Source organism: Manis javanica, chromosome 13, assembly GCF_040802235.1.
Source record: "Manis javanica isolate MJ-LG chromosome 13, MJ_LKY, whole genome shotgun sequence".
In the NCBI taxonomy this organism is placed as follows: Eukaryota; Metazoa; Chordata; class Mammalia; order Pholidota; family Manidae; genus Manis; species Manis javanica.
In genome coordinates this window covers 89,864,514-89,887,199 of record NC_133168.1, presented here as the reverse complement: position 1 = coordinate 89,887,199, position 22,686 = coordinate 89,864,514, and the positions used below count along the sequence as shown (strand labels likewise).

General features: G+C 46.3%; 2 protein-coding genes across 4 annotated transcripts in view; one reads left to right on the top strand and one right to left on the bottom strand.

Annotated features, from left to right (window-relative positions):
• Positions 1 to 1,531, top strand: part of CHERP (calcium homeostasis endoplasmic reticulum protein) — a 16,835-nt gene extending 15,304 nt beyond the window's left edge. For both annotated transcript variants that reach the window (XM_037009514.2, XM_037009515.2), the window contains exon 17: positions 84 to 1,531. In XM_037009514.2, coding sequence (XP_036865409.1) covers positions 84 to 277 — 194 coding nt within the window. In that variant the 3' untranslated portion in view covers positions 278 to 1,531. The remainder of the gene's footprint in view (positions 1 to 83) is intronic.
• Positions 788 to 22,634, bottom strand: C13H19orf44 (chromosome 13 C19orf44 homolog). 2 transcript variants are annotated; one of them, XM_017671399.3, is made up of 9 exons: positions 22,267 to 22,634; positions 11,889 to 12,648; positions 10,226 to 10,550; positions 7,760 to 7,833; positions 6,178 to 6,592; positions 4,852 to 4,947; positions 3,483 to 3,649; positions 1,985 to 2,051; positions 788 to 1,842 (listed from the first exon to the last, which is right to left on the bottom strand). In XM_017671399.3, the coding sequence occupies exons 2-9, from the start codon at positions 12,564 to 12,566 to the stop codon at positions 1,679 to 1,681; spliced, it is 1,986 nt and encodes a 661-aa protein (XP_017526888.3). In that variant the 5' UTR covers positions 12,567 to 12,648; positions 22,267 to 22,634; the 3' UTR covers positions 788 to 1,678. The 2 variants fall into 2 exon arrangements, with proteins under 2 accessions (XP_017526888.3, XP_073076308.1); XM_073220207.1 differs by having other exon boundaries at positions 10,430 to 10,550.
• Between the last annotated feature and the right edge of the window lie 52 nt (positions 22,635 to 22,686).

Genomic DNA, 22,686 nt, shown 5'->3' with positions numbered 1-22,686 from the left:
CACGTCACTCGGTGCCCCGTGCCCTGCTCTCTAACTTCACGTCGGCCCTTGTGGGTTGTGACCACCCCTCCCTTTCTTCCTAGGCTGGAGTGGATCTGGTGGCCTTGGTGTGAAAGAGCAAGGGATCCAGGACCCCATCAAGGGTGGGGACGTGCGGGACAAGTGGGACCAATACAAGGGCGTGGGCGTGGCCCTGGACGACCCCTATGAGAACTACCGCCGGAATAAGAGCTACTCCTTCATCGCCCGCATGAAGGCCAGGGATGAGTGCAAGTAGGTGCACGGGGCAGGAGCCGCGCCCGTGGCCGTGGCCATTGGACCTCCCTGGCTCCTTGGCAGCGGAAGGTGGTAGGGACAGCTCGGCTCTCACATGGCCTCCATCTCTGGGGAGTGGCAAAGGAGGAAAACTACAGCGTGCCTAGTGGCGGAGCCATGCTCCAGGGCATGGGGGCCCCAGGCCCTACCTGCAAACCAGCTCTTACACAGAAGCAAGACCCACAGGAGGAGATGCCCCGGCCAGTGTGGCCATGAACTCGTTTCCCTTGACAGTGAAGCAAGAGATTCAAGACCCTCCGGATGAGGATCCTTGACATCTGAAAGAACAGATGCGTCGTGCCTCCACTTACACCAGTAACAAACAGCTTGTGGAGAGGCCGAGCAAGCACCCGGCCAGCCCAGGGTGGCACAGACCAGGCCACCTCCACCCCCCCACCCCTGGGTCATGTGGTGATGAAGGTCCAGCCGGCACACATGGTAGTACCGTTAACTCCTGAAAAATGGAAAAACCTTTTGATTTGCAAAGTTAAACAGGGTTTTCGTTTATACTCCAAATGGTTTAGTTACAGAAAAAGAACATTGTTCTAAGATGGTCCCCCAGAGGTCATTTGAAAACCTGATTCCTCTGACATACTGGCCCTTAGTTCAGTTATTTTAGTTGTTGAAGTTGAATACTTTTTTGGAATGTTAGCCATTTGCTATTATCTGCAGAAACAAAACGTTCTAAGGAAACTGATCTGAGGCATCTTCAGGTCACAGGATGACACCTGTGGAGAATCTGTGCCCTGGCATCTCTACCCACCTGTGGCAGAGAGGAAAGCCCGTGACAGCCCACGTGACAGCCACTCAGATCCGGAGTGGGGGGAGGGTAAAGGCCCACACGCCTCTGGCTCTGTCATTTCCTTTGCCTGACCCCCTGCCCTCCAAAGGGAGGTGAGGCCAGGAGGCAGCCTCCTCTCCTGGGAGCTGTGGTGACTGTGCCAGGAGTGGCTGCAACTGGCAACTGGCATTCACGGACAGCCCAGTGTGGTGCCATTTATTTGTACAGAAACATTTTTGAAAACTTCTTTTCAATAAAATGCAAACTCTTCACCTTTTCAACCTGATGTGATAAAATATTTGATTTTGCTTTAGACTTCCTGTAGCTGTGAATTGTTCAAACATGTCTGAATCAGGATAAAGTGTAAACACGTGCTGTTAACAATTTCTTGTGGGTTTTACTGTTTTGCCTTCAAATAAAGCCTTTTTTTAAAGACTTCATTCTCTTTGTGTGTAAGTCAGAAGTGTTCTAAGGCTGAGTGGGGAGATGGCTTGTGGACTTGGGTCTGCTCTGCACTGGTGGCATCTTGCCTGGGAGTCTCCAGTGTAGACACCTGGCCATGTCCTTGTTTCCCCGTCCACCTCAGTCACTGGGAAGCCGGCACCCAGCCGAGCGGAGCCGCTCCTTGGAGTCTCCATCCTGCCTGCCGTGAATGTGGACAGCTCCACCAGGGTCCCGCTGCACTGGCCTGTGGTGCGTCACCTCCAGGGCTTGGCACCCCAGGAGCTGGCGGCTGGAAGGTTCAACTGTTCAGTAGAAAAGGCTTGAGCTGGCATTTTGCTCCGGTGAGTTCTGGGCACCACCTGCCCCCACCACTGAGTGTCTCCTGGGAACAACCACGAACATCCCAGCTGACAAACTAAGCCAGCTTCCCCTGCTGGTACTCACGCTCTTCCTGCACCTCCTCCAGGGTGGCCTCCATGGTCAGCGGGGCAGGCCTGTAGTGCCTGATGTACTGTGGGGCAGAGCAGACAGGACACATCAGCACTGCTGCCTCCACCTACTGAGGCTTTGGGTGCTGGAGACATGCCTGTCCCCAGTGGCTCCTGGGCAGGTTGATAGAAAAGTAAAATTAGAAGATGCCCTGTGACAATGCTGTGGAAACCAGGAGAGACCAGCCCAGGGAAGCACCAGGTAAGGGCAAGTGCTGACGGACAGAGCCCCCCTGCACCTCGGCCAGGGTGGGGGCTGGCGAGTGGGGCTGCCAGGGATGACCTCCACACGCAGGTTGGGAAGGAGGGGCTGGGTGCACTCGCAGAATTTGGCGCAGAACAGGCTGCTCCTTGCTCCGTGGGCTGTAGGCAGGTGACATGGACAGATGGCTTCAGCCTACATCCCATCAACTAACATGGCCAACAGGGGAGCAACTTAAGGACCCAGGGGTGCAGTCAACTGGATCCAGAATATGGAAACCTGTCAAATAAGCAGCCAATAAACTGCAATGAAACAAAAAAGAGATTGGGGAGGGGGGCAGACAGCTGAAGAGCAGTGCTTCTCAAAGTGGGTCCCCACAGGCACATGGGGAAAATGCCCAATCCCAGGCCCATCTGCTGCTGACAACCTGGGCTGTCACAGGTGCCTGCCCAAGGCAGAGAAACTCTAGATTAGGAGGCTCAAAAGACACCAGGCCATCTCACTGTATGGGCTTTGTCTGGATCCTGATGGAAAAATACAAGTAAGTGTGTGACCTTTGTGAGACAAAGGGAAACCTGAACACTGCACATCCAGTGATAAGAAAAGGTCACTTGATCTGGTATTATGATTAGTTTTCAAAAGTCCTTATTTTTTGGAAACAAAAATTTGCAAGTAAAATGATAAAAATCATGCAGCTCATATAGTATGATGCCATTTCTATACAGAATATACATGATGATACTATTATATATTATACCTATTGCATTGTAATATATATGTATTACATATTGTAGATGTTATACACAATATAGTTTATATTTTACATAGAAAAATCTAGTACACATTGTTAATAGTGCTCTCTGAAATTATGGAGGACTTTGCAAGGTACGTATCTCAAAATTTTTATCAAATAACATTTCTTATAATTAGCCAAAAACTAAAATTTTGGAGGGAAAAAGGCAGGTGTGACATCCCTTGGGCCCACAGGACAGAGGAGCGAGGCCCTGCCCAGGCAATGCTTGGGGTCTTTGGAGGGACAGGACCACTCACTGGGCAGGCCACCTGTGGTCCGAGGTCACACAGGGCCGAGCCAGCTTCAGCTCTGGCTCTGAGGGTTCCCACTCTGTACGGGCTCTCGTCACCTACAAGGAGAGAACGAGGCTGCCTCCACTACGCCTGAAGCAACCGCACGCGAGTGTCCCTGCCCCCCAGGCTGCGCGTGCCCCCCTCCGCCCTCTCCTGGGAAGGTCACCTCTTTGGTCTCCTCCAGGGTGTGGTAATGGTACGACTCTTGGTCCAGGGACTGCAGGAGGGACACGTGCAGGTGCCGGCTGGCCTCGATGAACTGCTGCGTCAGGCTCAGCTGCTGCTTCAGCATGTCGTTGAGTGCAAACACGGCCGGGCTGTAAGCTGTCAGGGCTGCGCCCACTCCATGTCACTTGGGCCCCAAGGAGCAGGGCAGGGGGGCAGGTCAACCCCCACTCCTCAATGTCAGCTGCTATGGGCCATGGGCTCTGCAGCGCCCCCCCCAAGGCTCTATCAGGATGCGCTTTGGACATGCTGCCGCCGGCAGAAGTGGAACGCCTGATCTCTCCACCTGTCTCTGCAGTAAATGCACTGCTTTCTCCTGATGGGTGTGGCACTCTCAGGGGTTGCACAGGTATGAACACTCAGACCCCAGGCAGAAAGGGAAGTCCTGATCAAAACGTCTAGTGCAAAGAACCAAGTCTAGTAAAGGGCACCCCAAATTGTGCAACCACAGAGTGAATCTAGTCGATGCTACTGAATGCACACCTAAAAATGCATAGCAGGGTAAACTTTATATTATAAAAAAATTTTTAATGTAAAAAACATAATTAAAAATAAGATTTTTCATCAACTTAATGCAATTAAAAATAAAAATTGCACAGCTGTTAAAAATGATCAGTATTAAGACTACATAATAACATGGAAAAATCTCTGAGGTAACACTATTTTTAAAAAGGATGAGATTTTTTTTAAAGGATATAAACAGTTCATGTTACAACCAGTGTATTTTAGTATCTTCATCCTTTAAAAAACTGGAAAGGGAAAAAATAGCAGGTACTAGATAGAAACTTGCTGGTGTCACGTGAGCTGCCAGCGGCCCCATGGGGATCGAGCACAATCTGGGCCCCCTAAAGAGGCTGTCAGTGCCCTCCTCCTGCCCGGGGCCAGGCTGGGCCTCCCCAGGACCCCACAACTCCCCCAGACTCAGAAGAGGCAATGGCTGCATCCACCAGGCTGACTGCCACTTAGCACTGGCTGAGTGTCTTCAGGGGAAAAATAACTGGATTCTGGACAAAAAGGCTCAAAGGAAAACACTCAAAACAAAAACAGCCCTGACGGAGTGGAGGGCTTTTTATTTGTGACCTCCCTGCTTTATCTGACATTGGTGTCCATGGGCAAGACAGACTGAAGGTTCTCAGACACTGTCATGCAGGCTCCTAGGAACTGTGGCAGCTGCCCGTGGCCTTGATAATTCCCACCAACAGAGTCCCTAAACCCAGAGCTCAAGGGGCGCCACACCTCCAAAGGAGGTGTCAATTTGCAGGTGAAATGCACCCACTTGACCACAAGGACCTGCTGAGCTGGGCTGTTACCTTCTATTGCACCCATGCTGATGATGTGACTGGCGATGGGCGTGGGGTCCACGTAGGCACCTCCCAGGGCTGGCCCGACGGCTGCCACACCGGCCCCTGGCCCAAGGACAAAGGGGATGGCAGTGAACAAACCGGCAAGATTCAGAGCAATGACTTTCTCATCAATGGATATGACGGCATAAACCAGTTCTTTTCTCTTTCTGAAAGTGACAGCCACCATTCTTGTTTTAACCTCTTCACCTTTTAAAGTTTCCCCACACTCATCTCCATCTTTCTGGTGGGTTCTCCCAGTTCAGTGTCTAAGGCTGTTGACCTGGCAGAAGGCACTGATCGCTGCAGCTCCCAGGGTCTGGTGACAGCAGCACGGCGCCCCCCCACCCACCTTCCTTCCAAGGGGCCCTCTGTGGGCTCCGATATGGCCACTGGACAGAGCCTAGGTTTCGACACCCCTGAACCCCTTCTAGGGACTCCACTCGGCATTTCTGACTTCCCTGCCTGACAAAGAGAATGGTCCCATCGCGCTGCAGTGTGAGCTCCCAGCTGACACACGGCCGCACTCTCAAATCGTGAGTGGATCAGGCAACACTTACACCCCCGGCACAACCCAGAAACAAGCTCTTTCTACAGTGTGGCTGCTGTCTAGACAACAAAAGGGAGCAGAAGAATGCTTAAAAGGGGACTTTTTGTCCAGAAGGGCCAAGACTGAAGCTGGGGATGTCTGGAAAGAAAGCACAGGCATGATGGGAAGTGTCCTCGGCACCACAGAACAGACCCCGCCAAAGCGCTCCAAGTTCAGACCACCAGCGAGGCTGGAGACCAGCAGTCCTTGGCACCCCCAAGCTGAGCCCTGGGAGCCTCCTGAGGACACGTATCCCAGAAGGGGGCTCCACTCTCACTACTGTCCCCACGCCCACCATGGGCAGTGCCGTTTGGGGCTGAGCAGTTCTCTCGGAGCAGCAACTCTGGCCCCCACCCACTAGACTGCTGCCTAGTCGTGACAGCCAAAAAGGACTCTGGACCTTGCTGAGGTCCCAGGGCAGGACCACCCCAGTTGAGAACCACTGCCTGAGTCTTTGATCCTGAGAACTTTCAGAATGTTCTGGAGCTCAGAAGGGAGTGGGAAACACACTGGGCAGCTGACCCTTATCTGTGGAAGAGGAAACAGGGTGCTGGGGTCTCCCCAGCTGGTTGTTGACAACAGGCCAGACCTGCAGACCCTGGGACTTCTTGTCCTGCTTCTAAAGACCCCCACAGTGCACACCCTGAGTGCCCGGCCTGACAGCCCAGCCTGCATGCCCCCCCTTGGGCCCTTGGGCCGACACTTACCCTTGGCGCACTGGCAGGTGAGGGCCGGGTCGAGAGTTTGCACGGCTTTCTCCTTCACTATGACTCTTGTCACATCCTTGGCCTCCTTTTTCGGAGACTTGAGTGTGGGTGGCAGCAGGTCTGCCCTCGGGCTTGCAGAGAATTCAGACATGGTGTCCAGCGTGCTGTCTGCAGACGCCTTAGAATGTACTGATGCCTCAGATGCTGTCAGACATGGGGATTTTTCAAAATCTTCCGAGTAGACTGAGCATGCCGTGCTGCTGGCCAGCAGCTCCTGAGACTCTGGCTTCAGCCTGGCAGGGCCCTCGGAAGAGGAGGCTGCCAGCTCACTCAGGTGCTCCGAGACCTCCCCTCCAGTGGGGGCGCCTCCAGCCCAGCGGCTTTTGCTGGATGCCTTTACGCTCTGACCTTCTTTCTACAACAAAGGATGGCAGAGGTAACTGGAAAGTGTTTCTGGAACGATCGACATGCTCAGTATACCATTGCATTAAAATAAGGTGCAGGCAGAAATGAACAAACGGGACTACACCAAACTAAAAAGCTTCTGTACAGCAAAGGACACCATCAGCAGAACAAAAAGGCATCCAACAGTATGGGAGAATATATTTGTAAACAACATATCCAATAGGGGATTAACATCCAAAATATATAAAGAACTCACCTGCCTCAACACCCAAAAAGCAAATAACCCAATTAAGAAATGGGCAGAGGATCTGAACAGACACTTCTCCAAAGAAGAAATTCAGGTGGCCAACAGGCACATGAAAAGATGCTCCACATCGCTAATCATCAGGGAAATGCAAACTAAAACCACAATGAGATATGACCTCACACCAGTTAGGATGGCCAGCATCCAAAAGACAAGGAACAACACATGCTGGCGAGGCTGCAGAGAAAGGGGAACCCTCCTACACTGCTGGTGGGAATGTAAACTAGTTCAACCAGTATAGCACAGAGAAGACAAGTAGTGACTCTATAGCATCTCACTACGCTGATGGACAGCGACTGCAATGGGGTGTGGGGGGGTACATGATAATATGGGTGACTGTAGTAACCAGAACTTTGCTCATGTGAAACCTTCATAAGATTGTATATCAATGATACCTTAATAAAAATAAATGAATAAGTAAATAAATAAATAAGGACAAAATAAAATAAAATAAATGAGCTATGGTGTCACCAGGGATCCCAGCAGGCGAGGGCCCACACTGGCCCTTTGGTGGCTCTGGGGCAGCTGGGGCTGTGGGCAGGACTCTGGGAACACTTCAGCAGGGGGCTGCTGCTTTTTACCCTGAAGGTGTGAGCATGTGTAGGTGGCAGATGGGTAATATTTCGCACCCTGGTGCTTCTGACATGTGGGGCCTGAAAGCTCTGCAGCGGGGGCCACCCCGTGCACAGCAGGACACCGAGCGGCAGTCCCCAGCCCAGTCATGACAGTGAGACCATCTCCAGACATTGCCAAGGGTCCTGAGGGCAGAGCTACCCCCGATGGTGGAGAACAACAGACCTAAAGCACAGGGATAATGGTGGCAAGCCTTTCTACCTAACAATCTTTAGTGATGAATTAGCTAGTTGTACTTACTTTCTGTTCCAAGTCTGGTTTCTCACTGACAGCTGGTGCCAGATCATCAAGGGATAAAATATTTACTCTAACATCTGTAATTAAAATGTTAACATGACAACATTTACTCATTTATTTATGTCTACCTCTACATCGTTGGCACCGGGCTAAGTGCCAGTTATAGAAAGATAGGGAGACACGCAGTCCTCGCTCGAGAAGCTAGCACAGGGGTCCACCATTTCTCTCCCATGGGTTAGACAGAAAATATTCTCTACTTTTCAGTTTACACCATCTTTGTTGCACTTAGCTCTGTCCTTATGATGTGAAAGCTGCCAGACCCTGTGTAAATGAATGGGCATAGCTGTGTTTCAATAAACCTTTATTTATAAAAACAGGTGCCAGGCCTTGCAGGCCCATTCTAGACAGATGAGCAGAGGACCACACTGTGATGAAGGACGCATTGTGACGAGCATGCTCAGGTACGATGGGCGGCTGGGAGGGCAACTCAGGCAGACACGAGACGGGACCCAAAGTGTCTTAGGTTCTCCTGTAAAGCAACTTCAGGGCATGGGAGCCTAAACTGGATGAACATTCCAGCATGCCGACTGGGTGATCACCAGGGCCTGAATGTGTGAGTGCTGGCGGCTTGGGGGTCTGGATCCCTCGGCAGACTTCTGGCTTCCCGAGGGTTCCTGTCTGCTCCACAAATGAGCCAGCGCCTCCAGGTGTGGGGGAAGGCCAAGGGGCAGCAGACACGGGCAGGAACTCCATCATGTAGCTCAAACTCAGTCACCAAAGTCCTGGAGCTGTGTGTGTGAGTGGGGGGACAAGCTAGGCACTTCACGGGCACAATCTTCCTGATGTGAAGATCCCCACTTCACAGATGAGGACACTGAGGCAGAGAGCCCCAAACTGCACAGCCAGTAAGTGGCATGGTCAGGACGTGTATACCCCAGGCACACTGAACCTTCAGTCGGACCGGCAGTCACCACTCCCAGGTGCCACCCTCCCTCAAGGCTACACCTGGACAGCAGGGGACAGCAGCTGGCCACTGGGAGGGGCTGCTGCAGGCCTGCAGTGCCAGCTGAGAGCCAGCCAGCACAGACAGCAGGAGAGCAGGAACCCAGTCTGCCGCCTGTCCAGCCTGCCCTGCCAGCCCGCGCCTGCACGGCAAGGGAGGCAGCACGGGGCCAGCCTGGTAAGGGCATCTGTTTCCCAGCCCCTCAGGCCCAAGGACCCGAGCCAGTCTCACCAGGGTGCTGAGCGGCATGGGGTCAACAGCAGCCGCTGAGGGGGCATGGAGGGGCCCTCACAGCCACAGCCCCCAGCCCTCCCTCTGGGTCTCTGACCCAAACAAGGGCTCAGAAAGGGACTACTGTTGGTGGCACTTTGTTGGCTAGCGGGTCCCCCACCTACACCTGGGCAGGTCTTCCGCCCCTGACCTACCGGGGCATTAACATGTACATTAGTCTGGGACAGGGTTAGGGACCCTAACCCAAAACACAGCCCCTGGCACATTGAATACTTTAAACTGAGGGAATGTGAGAAATGGCAGGCATTGCGAGGACTCTGACTCCCCTGAGGCAGGTCCTGAGACCCTCCTGTGTCCCACACAAGGGACGCCCAGGGGAGCCACAGCGGGCAGGTCCTGCTCCGTCCCCGTGGCTCACTCCCTCCTCCTGGTCCTGTGGCCAATTACATTTTCCCATGACTTCCTGTTCCCCGCCAAACCCCTAGCCTAAAAATCCTCTGGCTTGACCATTTCTTTGGGTCCTCATCTCCTTATGAAGTTGCCTGCATCACGTAAAGCTTAAGCACTTAATATTTTTTTAATATCTGCATGCTTCTCTCCCATTAATCTGTCTTTTGTTACAGAGCCTCACCCGAAAACCTAAAAGGGTAGAAGGAAAGAGCCATTTTCCCTGCCCCACTACTGACGGGCGAGCCCTGGACCACCAGCACCCGGGGGCAGGCCCGAGCTGGCGTGTCTACGTGGTCCTGCTGGCGGCACACACGGAGGACACCCAAGACTTGGGGATGATGATAAGCACAGCAGAGGGAAGAAATGAATGTGTGGTACATCTTTTTTTCCTCCTCTTTCTTTCTTAAAAATGTGTAAAATTAAAACAAAAATCATCTTCAATAATGTAGAAATAATAGAGATGTTTAACTGGGACTGGTTAGAAATTTGTTTCCTGTTCTGAATTTAAAAAGGAAGGGAAGCAAATTTCTTTTACAGAAAGGGACAGAGTGGCCTTTCCTTTGGATGTGGCCTAGAAGGCTCTCTCTCTCAGGCCACTGCCCGTGAGTGCTCAGGGTTACCGGATGAAGACAGACAAAACCTGACTCGGCCCCTCAACCAGGAAAGCAGGTCAGGAAGTGCAGGGTATGGCGCAGCCCACTACACACTCCCCATGGCAATCCTGTGACCGCTAGGCTGGGGACCCTCGAGTGGTCCCACGCTTCCTGCCCAGGGTAATGAGTTACCGTTCAGGCTGTTATCGGTGGCTTCTGAGAGTGACTCATCCTGAGGCCCAGCCTCACGCCTGCCAGGGCGGGACGAGAGCTTGCTGTGCCCCATTGTTGAGGGTACTGACTTTGAAAAGGTTCCAGTGATGGAAAGTGACATCTCTCGGGAGGCTGTGTCCCCAGAAGCACGAGTCCACGAGCAGCCAGCTCTGGGGTACATACTGCTGCACAGGGTCCTGTCTCCTGACTGTGAAGTTGGCAGATGTGATGTCCAAAGTGGCTTTGGGCTGGAAAGTTCTTCACTGGGTAGCAAAAGGACTTTTGGTTGTGTTGGGATGTGATCCTAATTTGGCATAAGCGAAGAAACAAAATTAATTATCAAATGTGTGATAAATAAGTCCTATCACTGAACAACACAGCTGGAGGGGGGCATGAGGCCAAGGCCTCAGTGACCCCTCTGTGCCCTTTCTCTTCTCCTTCCTCACCTCTGACAGTCCATGTAGACTGATTGGGATCAGAAATACTCCACAAATAATCAGAATTATTACTTTGCTTTCAAATACCTATTGTTAATTAACATATTTTCTAATTCTGGGCTTTCAACAGAATCAAAATGAATGTACAGATTCTTCCCCCTTAAAATGCAGCCCTCCCATCACTTCACATCCACTGGAAGGGCTCAGATCAAAAATAAGTGTTGGCAAGGATGTGGAGAAACTGGAGCCTTCTCAAACGGCTGGCAGGAATGTAAAATGGTGCACCCACTTTGGAAAATAGTTGGGCAGCTCCATGATAAACTATACTTATAAGTACTCTAGCCCCCAGTAACTCCACTCCTAGGCATATACCCAAAAGAATCGAAAACAGGGACTTGAACAAGTACTTGCCCACACATGTTCAGAGAAGCACTACTCAAAATCGCCAACTCAAATGTCCATCAACAGGAGACTACATAGCAAATGTGGTCTATCCATACATACGGCTCAGTATTATTCAGACATAAAAAGGTATGAAGCCCTGACACACGCTACAGTGTGGATGAACTTTGCAAACATATGCTAAGTGAGAAAAACCAGATACAAAAGGCCTCATGTTATATGATCTCATGTATATTAAACACCCAGAACAGGCACATCCATAGAAAGAGAAAGCAGATCAGTGGTCATCAGGGGCTGGGGTGCACGCAGAAATGGGGAGTGATTATTTAATGGGGGCAGGGTCTACTATGGGGGTGACGAAGATGTTCAGGAACTAGACAGAGGTGGTGATCGTCCAACACTGTGAATATACTAAATGCCACTAAATGATTCATCTATAAAAGGTTACTTTTAGGTTCTTTGAATCTCATCTCAATAAAAAAAAGTGGAAACACAGCCTTCCCAAGTTGATTCCTGTGTGGTACAACTAACAGGTAGGTGTGGACGGCTGAAGGCACAGCTCACCGCTGATGTTCAGTCACACAAAGTGCTGGCCTGTGGTGCACACAGTTACAAGTTCCAAATTCCACCCCTACAGAGCAGGCCCACAGCAGGTACCTGTGAGAGCCTGAAACCCAACCTTTCCTCGTCAAACCCTTTTCTTAAGAGCTTACTGGTCACGGCTGCTCTGAAAGTGTCTGGTGCTACAACATAAACGTGCAAATGCAAAGGCTGGGTTAAAAATAAATGCATGAAAACCTTACCAAGGATAATTTTATTTGTTCTTTTTCACTGGTGCTGCAGAAACCCTGATTTGTGTATGTCCCTTTTTCTCTAGAAGATTCCATCAAACTTCCCAGCAACTCTTTCAGTCCTTCCTCATTCCTGTTTGGAGAATCCAATTTCCTGGTAGGTTCTTTCTCTTTGGGTGTCTGAAAATTCCTCTGGTTCTCAAAATGTGCTTCAGGGGATGTACTTTCAATGGGCGGCCCCCTCTTCTTTAGAAACCTGCTGACCTTCCCACTCCGAGTGTTGCTCTCAGTGACAGGAATGTCACGGGACTGCTTCTCAGAGGTTTTACATGGGTTCGGTGAAGAAAGTTCAACTGTATTCCTGGGGGGGATTTTGTCTGCTCTCCTTGGAAAGCTGTCCTCAGAGGTCTTTGGGAGAGATTCCACACTAGACGAATCCACCCTCAGCTTCCGATTCATGATTTTGCTCTCTAGCTGCGCGACCTTTGCGAGGGTGGCCTCGATCCTGAGTTTGGAGGCAGTGGTTGGGGGTCGGCCTGAGGACAGCCTGGGCCCACATCCCAGCACAGCGTTCTCTTTTGCGAGTAAGTGTTTTTCACCCATAATTTGTTCTATTTTTAGAAATCTCCTATGACCCGGTGCCATTTGGGTAAGGCTTCTACTGATTTTCAAGTTTCTAATGTCTTCCATTTTTTAGTCTTCTAAGGAAATATCACTGAAGTCATCAAAAACATTGCACACAGGATGGCTGGTTTTTCTTGCTGAAGCCATTCTAGGGTAGAAAGGAAGAAAAGTTAGTTATAGCAAGAACACCTGTTCACGTTGTACACTGAAATCTGTCAATGCCACCCACAGGCATGGGAAATCCTCCTTTGCAGACTGGCCTTCCCTTCAAGTCAGATGATAACAGCGAAAATGTTTAGAGACTTGGTACCACTTACTGAATTACAGTTCAAGGCCAGATCTTAAAGGAGCCTCACTGTACGTTAAACCCAAGAGCCAGCGCTTCTCGGGCTCCATCAGCATGCTGACGCTCTGCTCAGATCTACGTCATCTCAGGTAGTGCTCACATAACCTGTGGGTCAGCGATTGTCATCCCCTTCCACAGGGCAGGTGGAGCAAATGAAAGGCCCCACAGGTTAAGTGACTGGTCAGGTCAGCTAGCCAGGAAGTAGCAGAGTCAAATTCAAAGCTCCTGCACACCCCCACTGTGCTTGACTGACTTGCCAGTGACTCCCCTACTCTGGGTGAGTCCTGCTCCCCAGTGACACCTCAGGTCAGGCTGCTTCTTTATCCAAGTGTCCTCAGCTCCCACAAAGAGCTGTACATTAAATGAGCCCCCCAAGAAAATCTTATTTGGAAGGTTGGGAGTAGCTATGGACAGACCCAGCACCCCCCACCAAATGTCAGCCTTTTCTGGGGAAAAGAGCCAGAGCTTGAATCATATTTTCTGAGTTCCCACATACCCCTGAAAGAATAAGAATGACCCAGTGCAAGATTTACAAAGGTTTCAAAAGATGTTAAAGACAAAAGGATAGAAAAATATGGTGCAGGCAGGTGTGTATTTCCTGCAGCCCATTTAGTGAGGAACTCAGCAACAGCAATGAAAATGTGAAATGAATGCATGGACCCTGTGACCTGGCAATCCCACATCAGAGAATTCACCTACAATTATGGGCAGCAGTGTCTGTACTCATCAAAAACCTGAGCTTATCCACAGAGACCTGACAAAGTCTGGGAAACCACAGGCAGACAAAGGAATACTATGCAGCCATTAAAATGAAGGAGGGTGATCCATGTGCACAGCCATGTCTCCAGCATAATACATGAGTGTAGGTTGCCATCCATAAATCATTCTGTTTCTATGGGAGTTATCTGTGGTGCATGCCGCAGCTCACTAAATCTAAATGGAGATCTGTTTCTTGTTATCTCTACCCCCTCATTGCCTGGCGCCAGGGAAGACTTGCCCCAGCGACCTGGGGGCAATTACATTCCTGTAGTAAAGCATGTTAATCATTGTGTCTAGAAACTTGTTAACCCCCTCAAGAATGTGATGCCTGATCAATAAATATGAGAGGTGCCTTTCCAGCACCACTGTTGAGCTGGTACACCTTGAGTCCCCTGGCTGGCCTACTCAGGTCTTCGATATCTCATCACATCGCCTCCTCTATCTGCAGGCCGGAGACGGGGAGGAGGCCGACAAGTGGCGCCCGAACAGGGACCTGAAAGACGGTGGAAACTCAGGGCGGAGAACCTCTGCTCAGCAGCACTTGCAATTCAAGGGCTGGAAAAAGCTCCGAAAATCGTCGATCCAGTAAGATTCCCAGGAAAGCGTATGTAGGGAATAGGATCGAGATGTCAGGGACACTATAATGGGCCGACATGAAACCAAAGCAGATAAACCGGAGGATTACTTAAAATTACTCCGTGCCCTCCTGAAAACAACAGGAGTGAAAACTTCTAAAAAGAACTTTGCTCAACCTTATAAATTAAAAAGTATTGTTATCAGTTGCCTCCAAAGGGAACCCTCAGACAAGCTGATGGGAGTAATGCATGAAGAGATTTCAAAGAGGCTCACAGACAGGGAAACATTATCCCTGTGCCTGTTTGGGTGGATCAATAGCCCTTTAATAAAGAAAAAGTGGCATTCTTACACAAGTTAAAGAACAGCTTCAGCTAGATAGTAGAATTTTCGAGCCTGTGGAATTCCCCTGTATTTGTTATAAAAAAGAAGTCAGGAAATTCGAGACTCTTACATGACTTAAGGCAAATTAATGCAGTTCTTAAACCTATGGGACCTTAACAACAAGGCCTCCCTTTTCTGGCTATGATTCCAAAAGAATGGAATACGGCTATCATTGACCTTAAAGATTGTTTTACCTTGCTCCCCATTCAAAGCAGTCCTCTTAGGTCTGCGTTACTTTCTCCTGTGTAATGTAAATAGAGCCTGTAAAGTAATCAAGCTGAACCCTCAGATCAACATGTAAATAGCTCTATTCTATTAACTGCTTTCCTTAGAGGCAGTCGTCCTGGAGTTCAGCATTTCCTCGTCTGCAGCCCCAGGAAAGCCAAACAAGCTTGTGACTCAGATCAAGGCTCTAGTAGCGAAAAGTCACACAGTCCCTGCATTTATCAGACAGGCAGGGGCCTCTCGAGGAATGACTAAAGTTCAGGCAGAAAAAACTAGGAAAACTAACTGAGAGCAATTTGATCCCTAAACCCTAAAAAAGAAGTATCTTATCTTCTGCACACAAAACTGGCCCCAGTACAAACTCTCTGACTAGAGAGGCTTGGCCCCTGAAAGAAGTATGCAATATAATGTTATGCAGCTAAATATATTTTGCCACAAGGGAAGAAAATAGTCAAAAGTCCCATGAACTACTACAATATGGAGCTAGTTTTCTAAATTCTTTTAGTGAACATCTATTCTACTTATTAAGTTCATCATTATCTTTGAGAATTGAGAAGTCTTAAACTAAACTCCCTGAAATAGAAGAAATTTATCTTCTGCAATACAGCCTTGCTTTAAATGACTGGAGCTAGAATTGTACTTGCATTTCATTTCCAGCCCCCTGGACACACACAGTCCCTATCGGTACAGAGCCTTCATCGGCCCTGTTAGTCCAGGGCCATCTAAACCTTAACCCAGTTATGTAAACTGCTCACCCTTAGAGTGTATTCTTGAAAACTGAAGTACTTTTAATCAAGTAATCTAAAAAGAAAGAAGGCAATTAAATATTAGTAACTCAAATCCTTATATCAGTTTGTCTGTCTGTGTATATGTATTTATATGAAAAGTGTTGCTAACTGTAGTCATTATGTCTCAGTTTGTATGTTTGTGTGTCTAAGTGTGTAAAAGAAAAATAGTTTCCTACCTCCGGAAGGTATTAATAAAAATTGATTTAAAAACAAGCGCTTGTGAAAATTGGGCATTCTAAAACTTTCAGAAAATCTAATAAAAAATATTAAGCATTAATGCTAATTTAAGTTTAACTGAAACGGACATGTCCTTATAGTTATCAGCTGTCAAAGTTTACTTAAAGTTATTTAAGTTGATGTTACCTGTTAAACATTTCAAGAAGATGTTTAAAGAAAAGTTGACTTTGTCTAATGTTTGGTAAAAGTTTTGTAAGTAATCTAGCATGGTTGCTAAAAATAAGTACACAAGTGCAGCAAATAAACATCTTAATAATACTGTATTAATGTATAACAGTATATATATATATGCAAACAGCCTGAGAATTTTTGTGGTAACCAAAGTTCTTAAAGTTTGCTAAGTTATATAGACATGTTTTGTGCCTAATGAGAAATTGTGCTGTAAAGCACATTTCCAAAAATGATAACATACGTTCATAGATGTGTCAATCTGAAGAATGCTGGTGTAACAGTTTACAGTGGCCTATTTTTCAGTGTTCACTGAAAGTTAAAGTATCAAATGGTTTTAAGTTCTAATGAAAACTACTTAATATAATAAGGAAAATATTTCGGTATGCTAAAGATGTGTGTTTTAATAAGAGAAAGTATAAAGAATGGAAATTCATTTTGTTGAGGGTAAAAGAAGGTAATTGTTCTAAAGTACAGCTATTTACTTAAAGGGGGAGAACACTGAATGTAAAAAGAAAGTTGTAGAAAGCTTGTGGAAAAACTGATATAGTTATGCTATGTGAAATTAAAGCAAGTGAGTCTTGATATCAAGTACACAGCAAAATTAGAATTTTGTTTTCAGTTAAAAAGACAAAGTTTTCTTAAACTGTTAGTCTGCTCTTGATGTTGAAAGATTGCAAAAGGTTTTCTAATTGTTTTATCAAAATAGTTTCTCATGCTTAAAGTCTCAATGAATTGTCTGAGTATTTAAGAAAATGAGATTCTAATATCAAAGGACTAAAGGTTAAACTTTGCTAACAACTATGTAAACTTCTGTATCTGCCTTTGAAGTATTTTGTTGTCATTCTAGTTAACTAGATAAGTACTGCTTCATGGCAACCTATAATCTTATTTAATCAAAAGCCAAAGAAACTTTCTTTTGACAACTTTCCAAAATCAAATTCAAAAAAGTGCTTTTACCTCTAGTTAACTCTGATATTTTCCAGAGGGCCCCTGGAACATGTCAGAAGAATTTTTTCTCCTCATTGGGAAAAGTATTTGGCTAATTTGGCTTATTTATCTGACATATATTTACCTAGAAAGCACTGTCAAAAGGAATGATGCTAAACTTTGTTACTGAATGTTTTGTGGTACAGAAATATCCAAATTTTCTTATGTCAACTATCTTATGTAAGCTCTCATCAAGTCTTTAACCATTATCATTTGTAAGTCTTTTGTCATTTAAAGTCACTGTTTTATTACTCCTAAACTAGTAAAGAACTAGATTTCAGCAGAACAGGTATTGGTTACATAAAATTAAGTAAACTAAAGAAGACGATTTTGTGGCTTTTTGTTTCAAATGTTGCTGACAAAATGTTGTAGGCTTTTTCTCTTAAGCTGACTGACAATGCTCCAGTTTACCTCTCTTCTACGCTAAAAAAAAAAAAAATTTTTTTCAGCTATATATCACTCATAAAACAGGTATTTCATACAATTCTACAGGTCAACCTCTAATTGAACATCACCATCCTACTCTTAAGCATTATTTATTAAAACAAAAAGGGGGATTACTGCCCAATATGATAAAATTAACTGCAAATCAACGATTAATACATGCTTTAATATCCTTAATTTTGGTCTTTTAAAGGGTGATAGACAATCAGCTATGGAAGTGCATTTTTCTGACAGTATTTCTTTTTCTAAAACAACAGCAGTTCCTGTATGGTGGTCTCCAATAGGTTCTTCACAATGGCATAAAGGTCATATCAAGGTCTGGGGAAAAGGGTTTGTTTGTGTCATTACAGAGGACCAGCGCTTGACCTGGCTGCCTAGAAGCTGATCAAGATATGCTATAAAGAGGAACTCCCAGCAACATCGCCATCTGAGACGGCTGTCCCAGGCGATGTCCCTCAACCGGTTCCGTCACTGGAGTGAGGATCCCTACATGATAATGAAGTTTTTGAGTCTAATCTCTATACACATATACATAACCCAGGCCTGTACTATTACTGCTGGTATTAGCAGTCCTCCGTACTTCGGCCGGGGAGTAGTACTTCATTGTATCTCCACTTGTTCAACTCCTGTAGGCCCGGTGATTTGGAAAAAAGATGGTAATGAAATATATACACAGAAAGATAGAGGAAAACTTGGTTAGGATAATGCTACTGATCAGTCTAAAAGAGACAATACCCACTATGATATTTATAAAACAGTTTTAGCCCGAAATGATATTGGCAATTATTCTAGTGAAAAATTCCAGAAGGGAAACCCTGATCAAATATATAAAAGTAGTTATGTTTATTTGGACATTTCACTAACCCCAGAGAATGAGTATTCTTCACCCAATATGTGGTTGCAATTGGCTAATAAAGGGCTTAACAAGACATCTTTTTGTGTAGCAGGTGACTCCTCTATTGGTGGAATCTTAAGGAAGAATTTGATAGGCATAGGACTCCCTTTTTCAGTGTTTACTAATATTTCTGGAATAAATATTACTTTAGCCCCCAAGATTCTTACTCGAGAAATTCAATTGAATTTACCAGTTAGCACCACTATAGTTTCTAGTTGTATATGTATCGATTGTACTAATATACCTTCTTACTGTAATTCTACTATTCATGTAAAATGGCCATATGGATATAGACTCCCAAATGGCTGGGTGTTTTTGTGTGATAACAAAACCTATCAAGCCTTTTCCTCACATTATCAAGGCGTCTGTGGTATAGGACGTATTCTCCCAGCTCTTATAGATCATCCTGGATTCAAACACGGAAAAGTGACCCAAGCCCTGCCTCCAGATTGTGACGACAACTTGAAATTGTTGGACCCCGTTGCCGTTGCAGTCGCAGCTGCGTTTGTATTGCCGGTACCAGGACTCGTTGTAGGAATGCAGAAGGAAATATCTAAGCTGGCCTGTGCCTTCAGCAAGACTGCAGATCTGACTGCTTCCATACTGTCAGAACTTAATCAGGAACTTGGAGAAGTTCCAGTGGCAGTGCTTCAGAATCGTGCTACCATGGACTCTTTGTTGCTGAAAGTACATTTGGGCTGTGAACAATTTCCGGGAATGTGTTGTTTTAACATATCTGATTTTTCACAGACGATTCAAAACCAGTTGAATGATATTCACCATATTATTGATAAGTTTTCAGAATTACCTGGATTATCTGATTGGTTCTCTTGGTTTCACTGGCTATGGCCAATACTTGTAGGCCTACTTCTTTTATGCATTTGCCTTCCCGTTTTAGTAACATGGGTGCGCCATCTGATTGCTGGCTTAATAAAGCCAATTCATGCATATGCTATATTTCAAGAAGTCATGGCAAAAAATTAATAATTGCATGTTATTTTCTTGAGAGTCCGTGTGATAGATCACTGCATGTTTTAAAATTCCGCAGCAATTAAGGGGATGATAAAGTCTTTGCATAAATCTTTTGTATGCCTCTTTGCTCTATCGCATTTACTCCCTGTACGGTCCCAAGAGATGGCTTGCTAGCCAGAGATGCGTAAGATTCCTCAAGGGGAGGAACAACCTAAGACAGGCACAGTCGCAGGGGCCAACAAGTCGAGAGATGAGGGGGTCAACTGAGGCTTGGCTTAGCACCTCACCCCCCCTGACGAGGCATTTCTTGTCGCCCTTTTCTTTACTAAGCTGTGGTGGAATAATGGACTTCTCTTCCTTTTTAATTTAAAAACGGGGGAAATATAGGTTGCCATCCATAGATCATTCTGTTTCTATGGGAGTTATCTGTGGTGCATGCCGCAGCTCACTAAGTCTAAACCGAGATCTGTTTCTTGTTCTCTCTACCCCCTCACTGCCTGGCGACAGGGACAACTTGCCCCAGCGACCTGGGGGCAATTACATTCCTGTAGTAAAGCACGTTAATCATTGTGTCTAGAAACTTGTTAGCCCACTCAAGAATGTGATGCCTGATCAGTAAATATGAGAGGTGCCTTTCCAGCACCACTCTTGAGCTGGTACGCCTTGAGTCCCCTGGCTGGCCTACTCAGGTCTTCGATATCTCATCGCGTCGCCTCCTTTGTCTGCGGGTCGGAGACGGGGAGGAGGCCGACACATGAGGCAGAAAAGACAAAGGCAGACCATGCCTCGTCTCCAAATGGTTTGAGTATTTTAGCAAGGCCATGTGTTGCTTTTCTTAAAAAAAAAAAAAAGAATTCTCTGTGACACCAGAAAAGGCCTTTTTTCCCATCCCTGTCCACTTGGAAAACAATCTTACTGGGATAACCAGGTTAAATACAAGACACCCAGTTATTTGAATTTCAGATAAACAGCAAGTCATTTTTAAAAATACAAATATGACCCTAATACTTTTATACTGGAAAGTAATGCTCCAAATATTTTATACAAAAAATTATTTTTTAGCCAAAATTCAAATTCAAATCCACTGGGTTTCCCCATATTTTCATTTGCTAAATCTGGCTACTCTCTATCTCATATACCTTTCAACACAGAGCTCAAATGTTTTGTGCAAGGAAAAGCATTTTAATGCAGCCCCCAAGATTCTGTACAACAATAAATTATCTTTATTATTTTACTGTCTGTTTCTTTGCCTAGTGTGCTTGCTTGCCTGTCCCCATCTTAACCACCCAGAGTGCCCAGCACAGGCCTGGCCCCTGGAGTTAGTGAATGGGAAACCACACCTGACAGAAACAGTGCAGAATTCCTAGTCTGTGTGACACTGGGCAAGTGATATAACTACTCTGTGCCTCAGCTTGCTCACCTGTAAAAAGGGAATAACTATTACCTTTATAGGATTCAGTGTGGGGCAGGGAATAAGTCATCAATAAAATGTAGATAGTAGTAATGACAGTATCTTGACTACCTATATAGCAGGCTTATTTTAAACTGGAAAAATGCAGAGGAGAAGTAGAAAGTGCTGGAAAAATGCTAACAGCTATCTGTTAATTTTTTGGAGCCAAGGCTCAGGAGATGACTCAGCCCAGGTCATTCTCTGAGACAGAGGGAGAACCCAACCATCAAGCCTGGCATCTGGTTCTTCTGAAAGTTTCCCTAAGTTTAAAAAATAAATCAACAATGGTTAAAATGGTAAATTTTATGTTACATATACTTTATCACAACTAAAACAGACATATTTTCAAACACACAACTGAAAATAAACCAATAGACAAAAGATGTGAACATAATATTCTACCAAAAAAAAGAAAATACACACATAACTTGGGAGGCATTGCAGGTTCAGTTCCAGACCACTGCAATAAAGTGAATATCGCACTAGAGTGAGTCAAAAGAATTTTTTAGTTTCTCAGGGCATCGCAAGTTATGTTTACACTATCCTGTAGTCTATTAAGTGTGCAATAGCATTATATCTTTAAAAAAAAAGACATGTCTTAATTAAAAGACATATCTTTACTGCTAAAAAAAGCTAACCATCATCTGAGTTCAGCAAGTCATAATCACTGATCACAGGTCAACTTAACAAATACCATAGTGCAAAAATTTTAAATATTGCAAGAATTACCAAAATGCGACACAGACACAAAGCGAGCAAATGCCACTGGAAAAAATGGCACCAACAGACTTGCCTAAGCAGGGTTGCCATAACCTTTAATTTGTAAATAACAAAATATCTTCAAAGGGCAATAAAGCAAAATGCAATAAAATCGGGTATGCCTGTATACAAAAGACCAATAAGTACATGAAAAGATGTTCAGTATCACTAGCCATTAGGGAAGCACACATCAAAACCACCATGAGAGCCCATTTATCACTCACTAGGATATCTATAATTAAATATACAGATAGTAAGCATTAGTGAAGATGTGAGGGAACTGGAACCCTCATACACTGTTGTGGGGGACTGCAAAATGCAGCAGTCACCAATTTGGAAAACAGCCTGGCACTTCCTCAAGAAGTTAAACATAGTTACCATATGATCCAGCAATTCCAGCTCCCACAGAGCCCAAATGCAAATTACCTAATAGCTATTATCATAATAGACAAAAAAGTGGAAACAATCCAAATGTCCATTAACGAGTGAATCAGTGGCAACTGAGGTCCATCCAAACAATGAAATACCATTCAGCAATAGAAAAAGGGCAATCCTAATACAACATGCATACATCTCTAACTCATCCTACGTAGGGAAGATAACCAGAGGCAAAAAAACCACACACCCTATTATTCCATTTACAAGACTGACCAGAAAAGGCGAATCCAGACTCAGAAAGCACATCAGTGGCCTCCTTGCGGTAACCGAAAAGTCCTAAAGCTGGATTACAGTGATTAAAACTACTTAGTAAATTATCAAAAATAATGGAGTTGTACCTTTTAAAAGGGGTAAATTGTACGGTATGTAAATGAATCTTCAATAAAGTTGTTCCGATAAACCAAACTTTGAAAACACTGGCTCCCCTCGGACGACAGGGCTTTTCCCCGGGCCTCGGGCGGCCAACGTCAGACCGCGCTCCCGACTGGGCCACACGGGAAATCAGCGTGTAGCGCCCGGCCGCTCTCCCGCCGCCCGGCCAGCACGGCTCCGAGCGGGCCCCGTTCCCCGCCGCCGCTCCCCAGCGGCCGAGCGCTCAGCTCGGGGGCCACCCAGCCAGCCCGGCCAACCTCCTTCCAAGAGGCGCGGAAGGCACCGCTTCCTCGCTTGCTCGGAACACTAGGACTGAAGGCGCCGTTGCCCGCGGCAACGGTGTCAGGCACAAGAGACTACATCTCCCGACGTGCATCGCGCTCCGA

Bases quoted from the DNA above. Each gene is read 5' to 3' on its own strand.
- C13H19orf44 (XM_017671399.3), bottom strand. From the start codon at position 12,566: ATGGAAGACATTAGAAACTTGAAAATCAGTAGAAGCCTTACCCAAATG. The intron at 6,593-7,759 runs GTAAGTACAACT...CCTTTGTTGTAG, and splicing joins AACCAGACTTGGAACAGAAA to AAAGAAGGTCAGAGCGTAAA. The intron at 4,948-6,177 runs GTAAGTGTCGGC...TCCTTGGGCCAG, and splicing joins CACCTGCCAGTGCGCCAAGG to GGGCCGGTGTGGCAGCCGTC.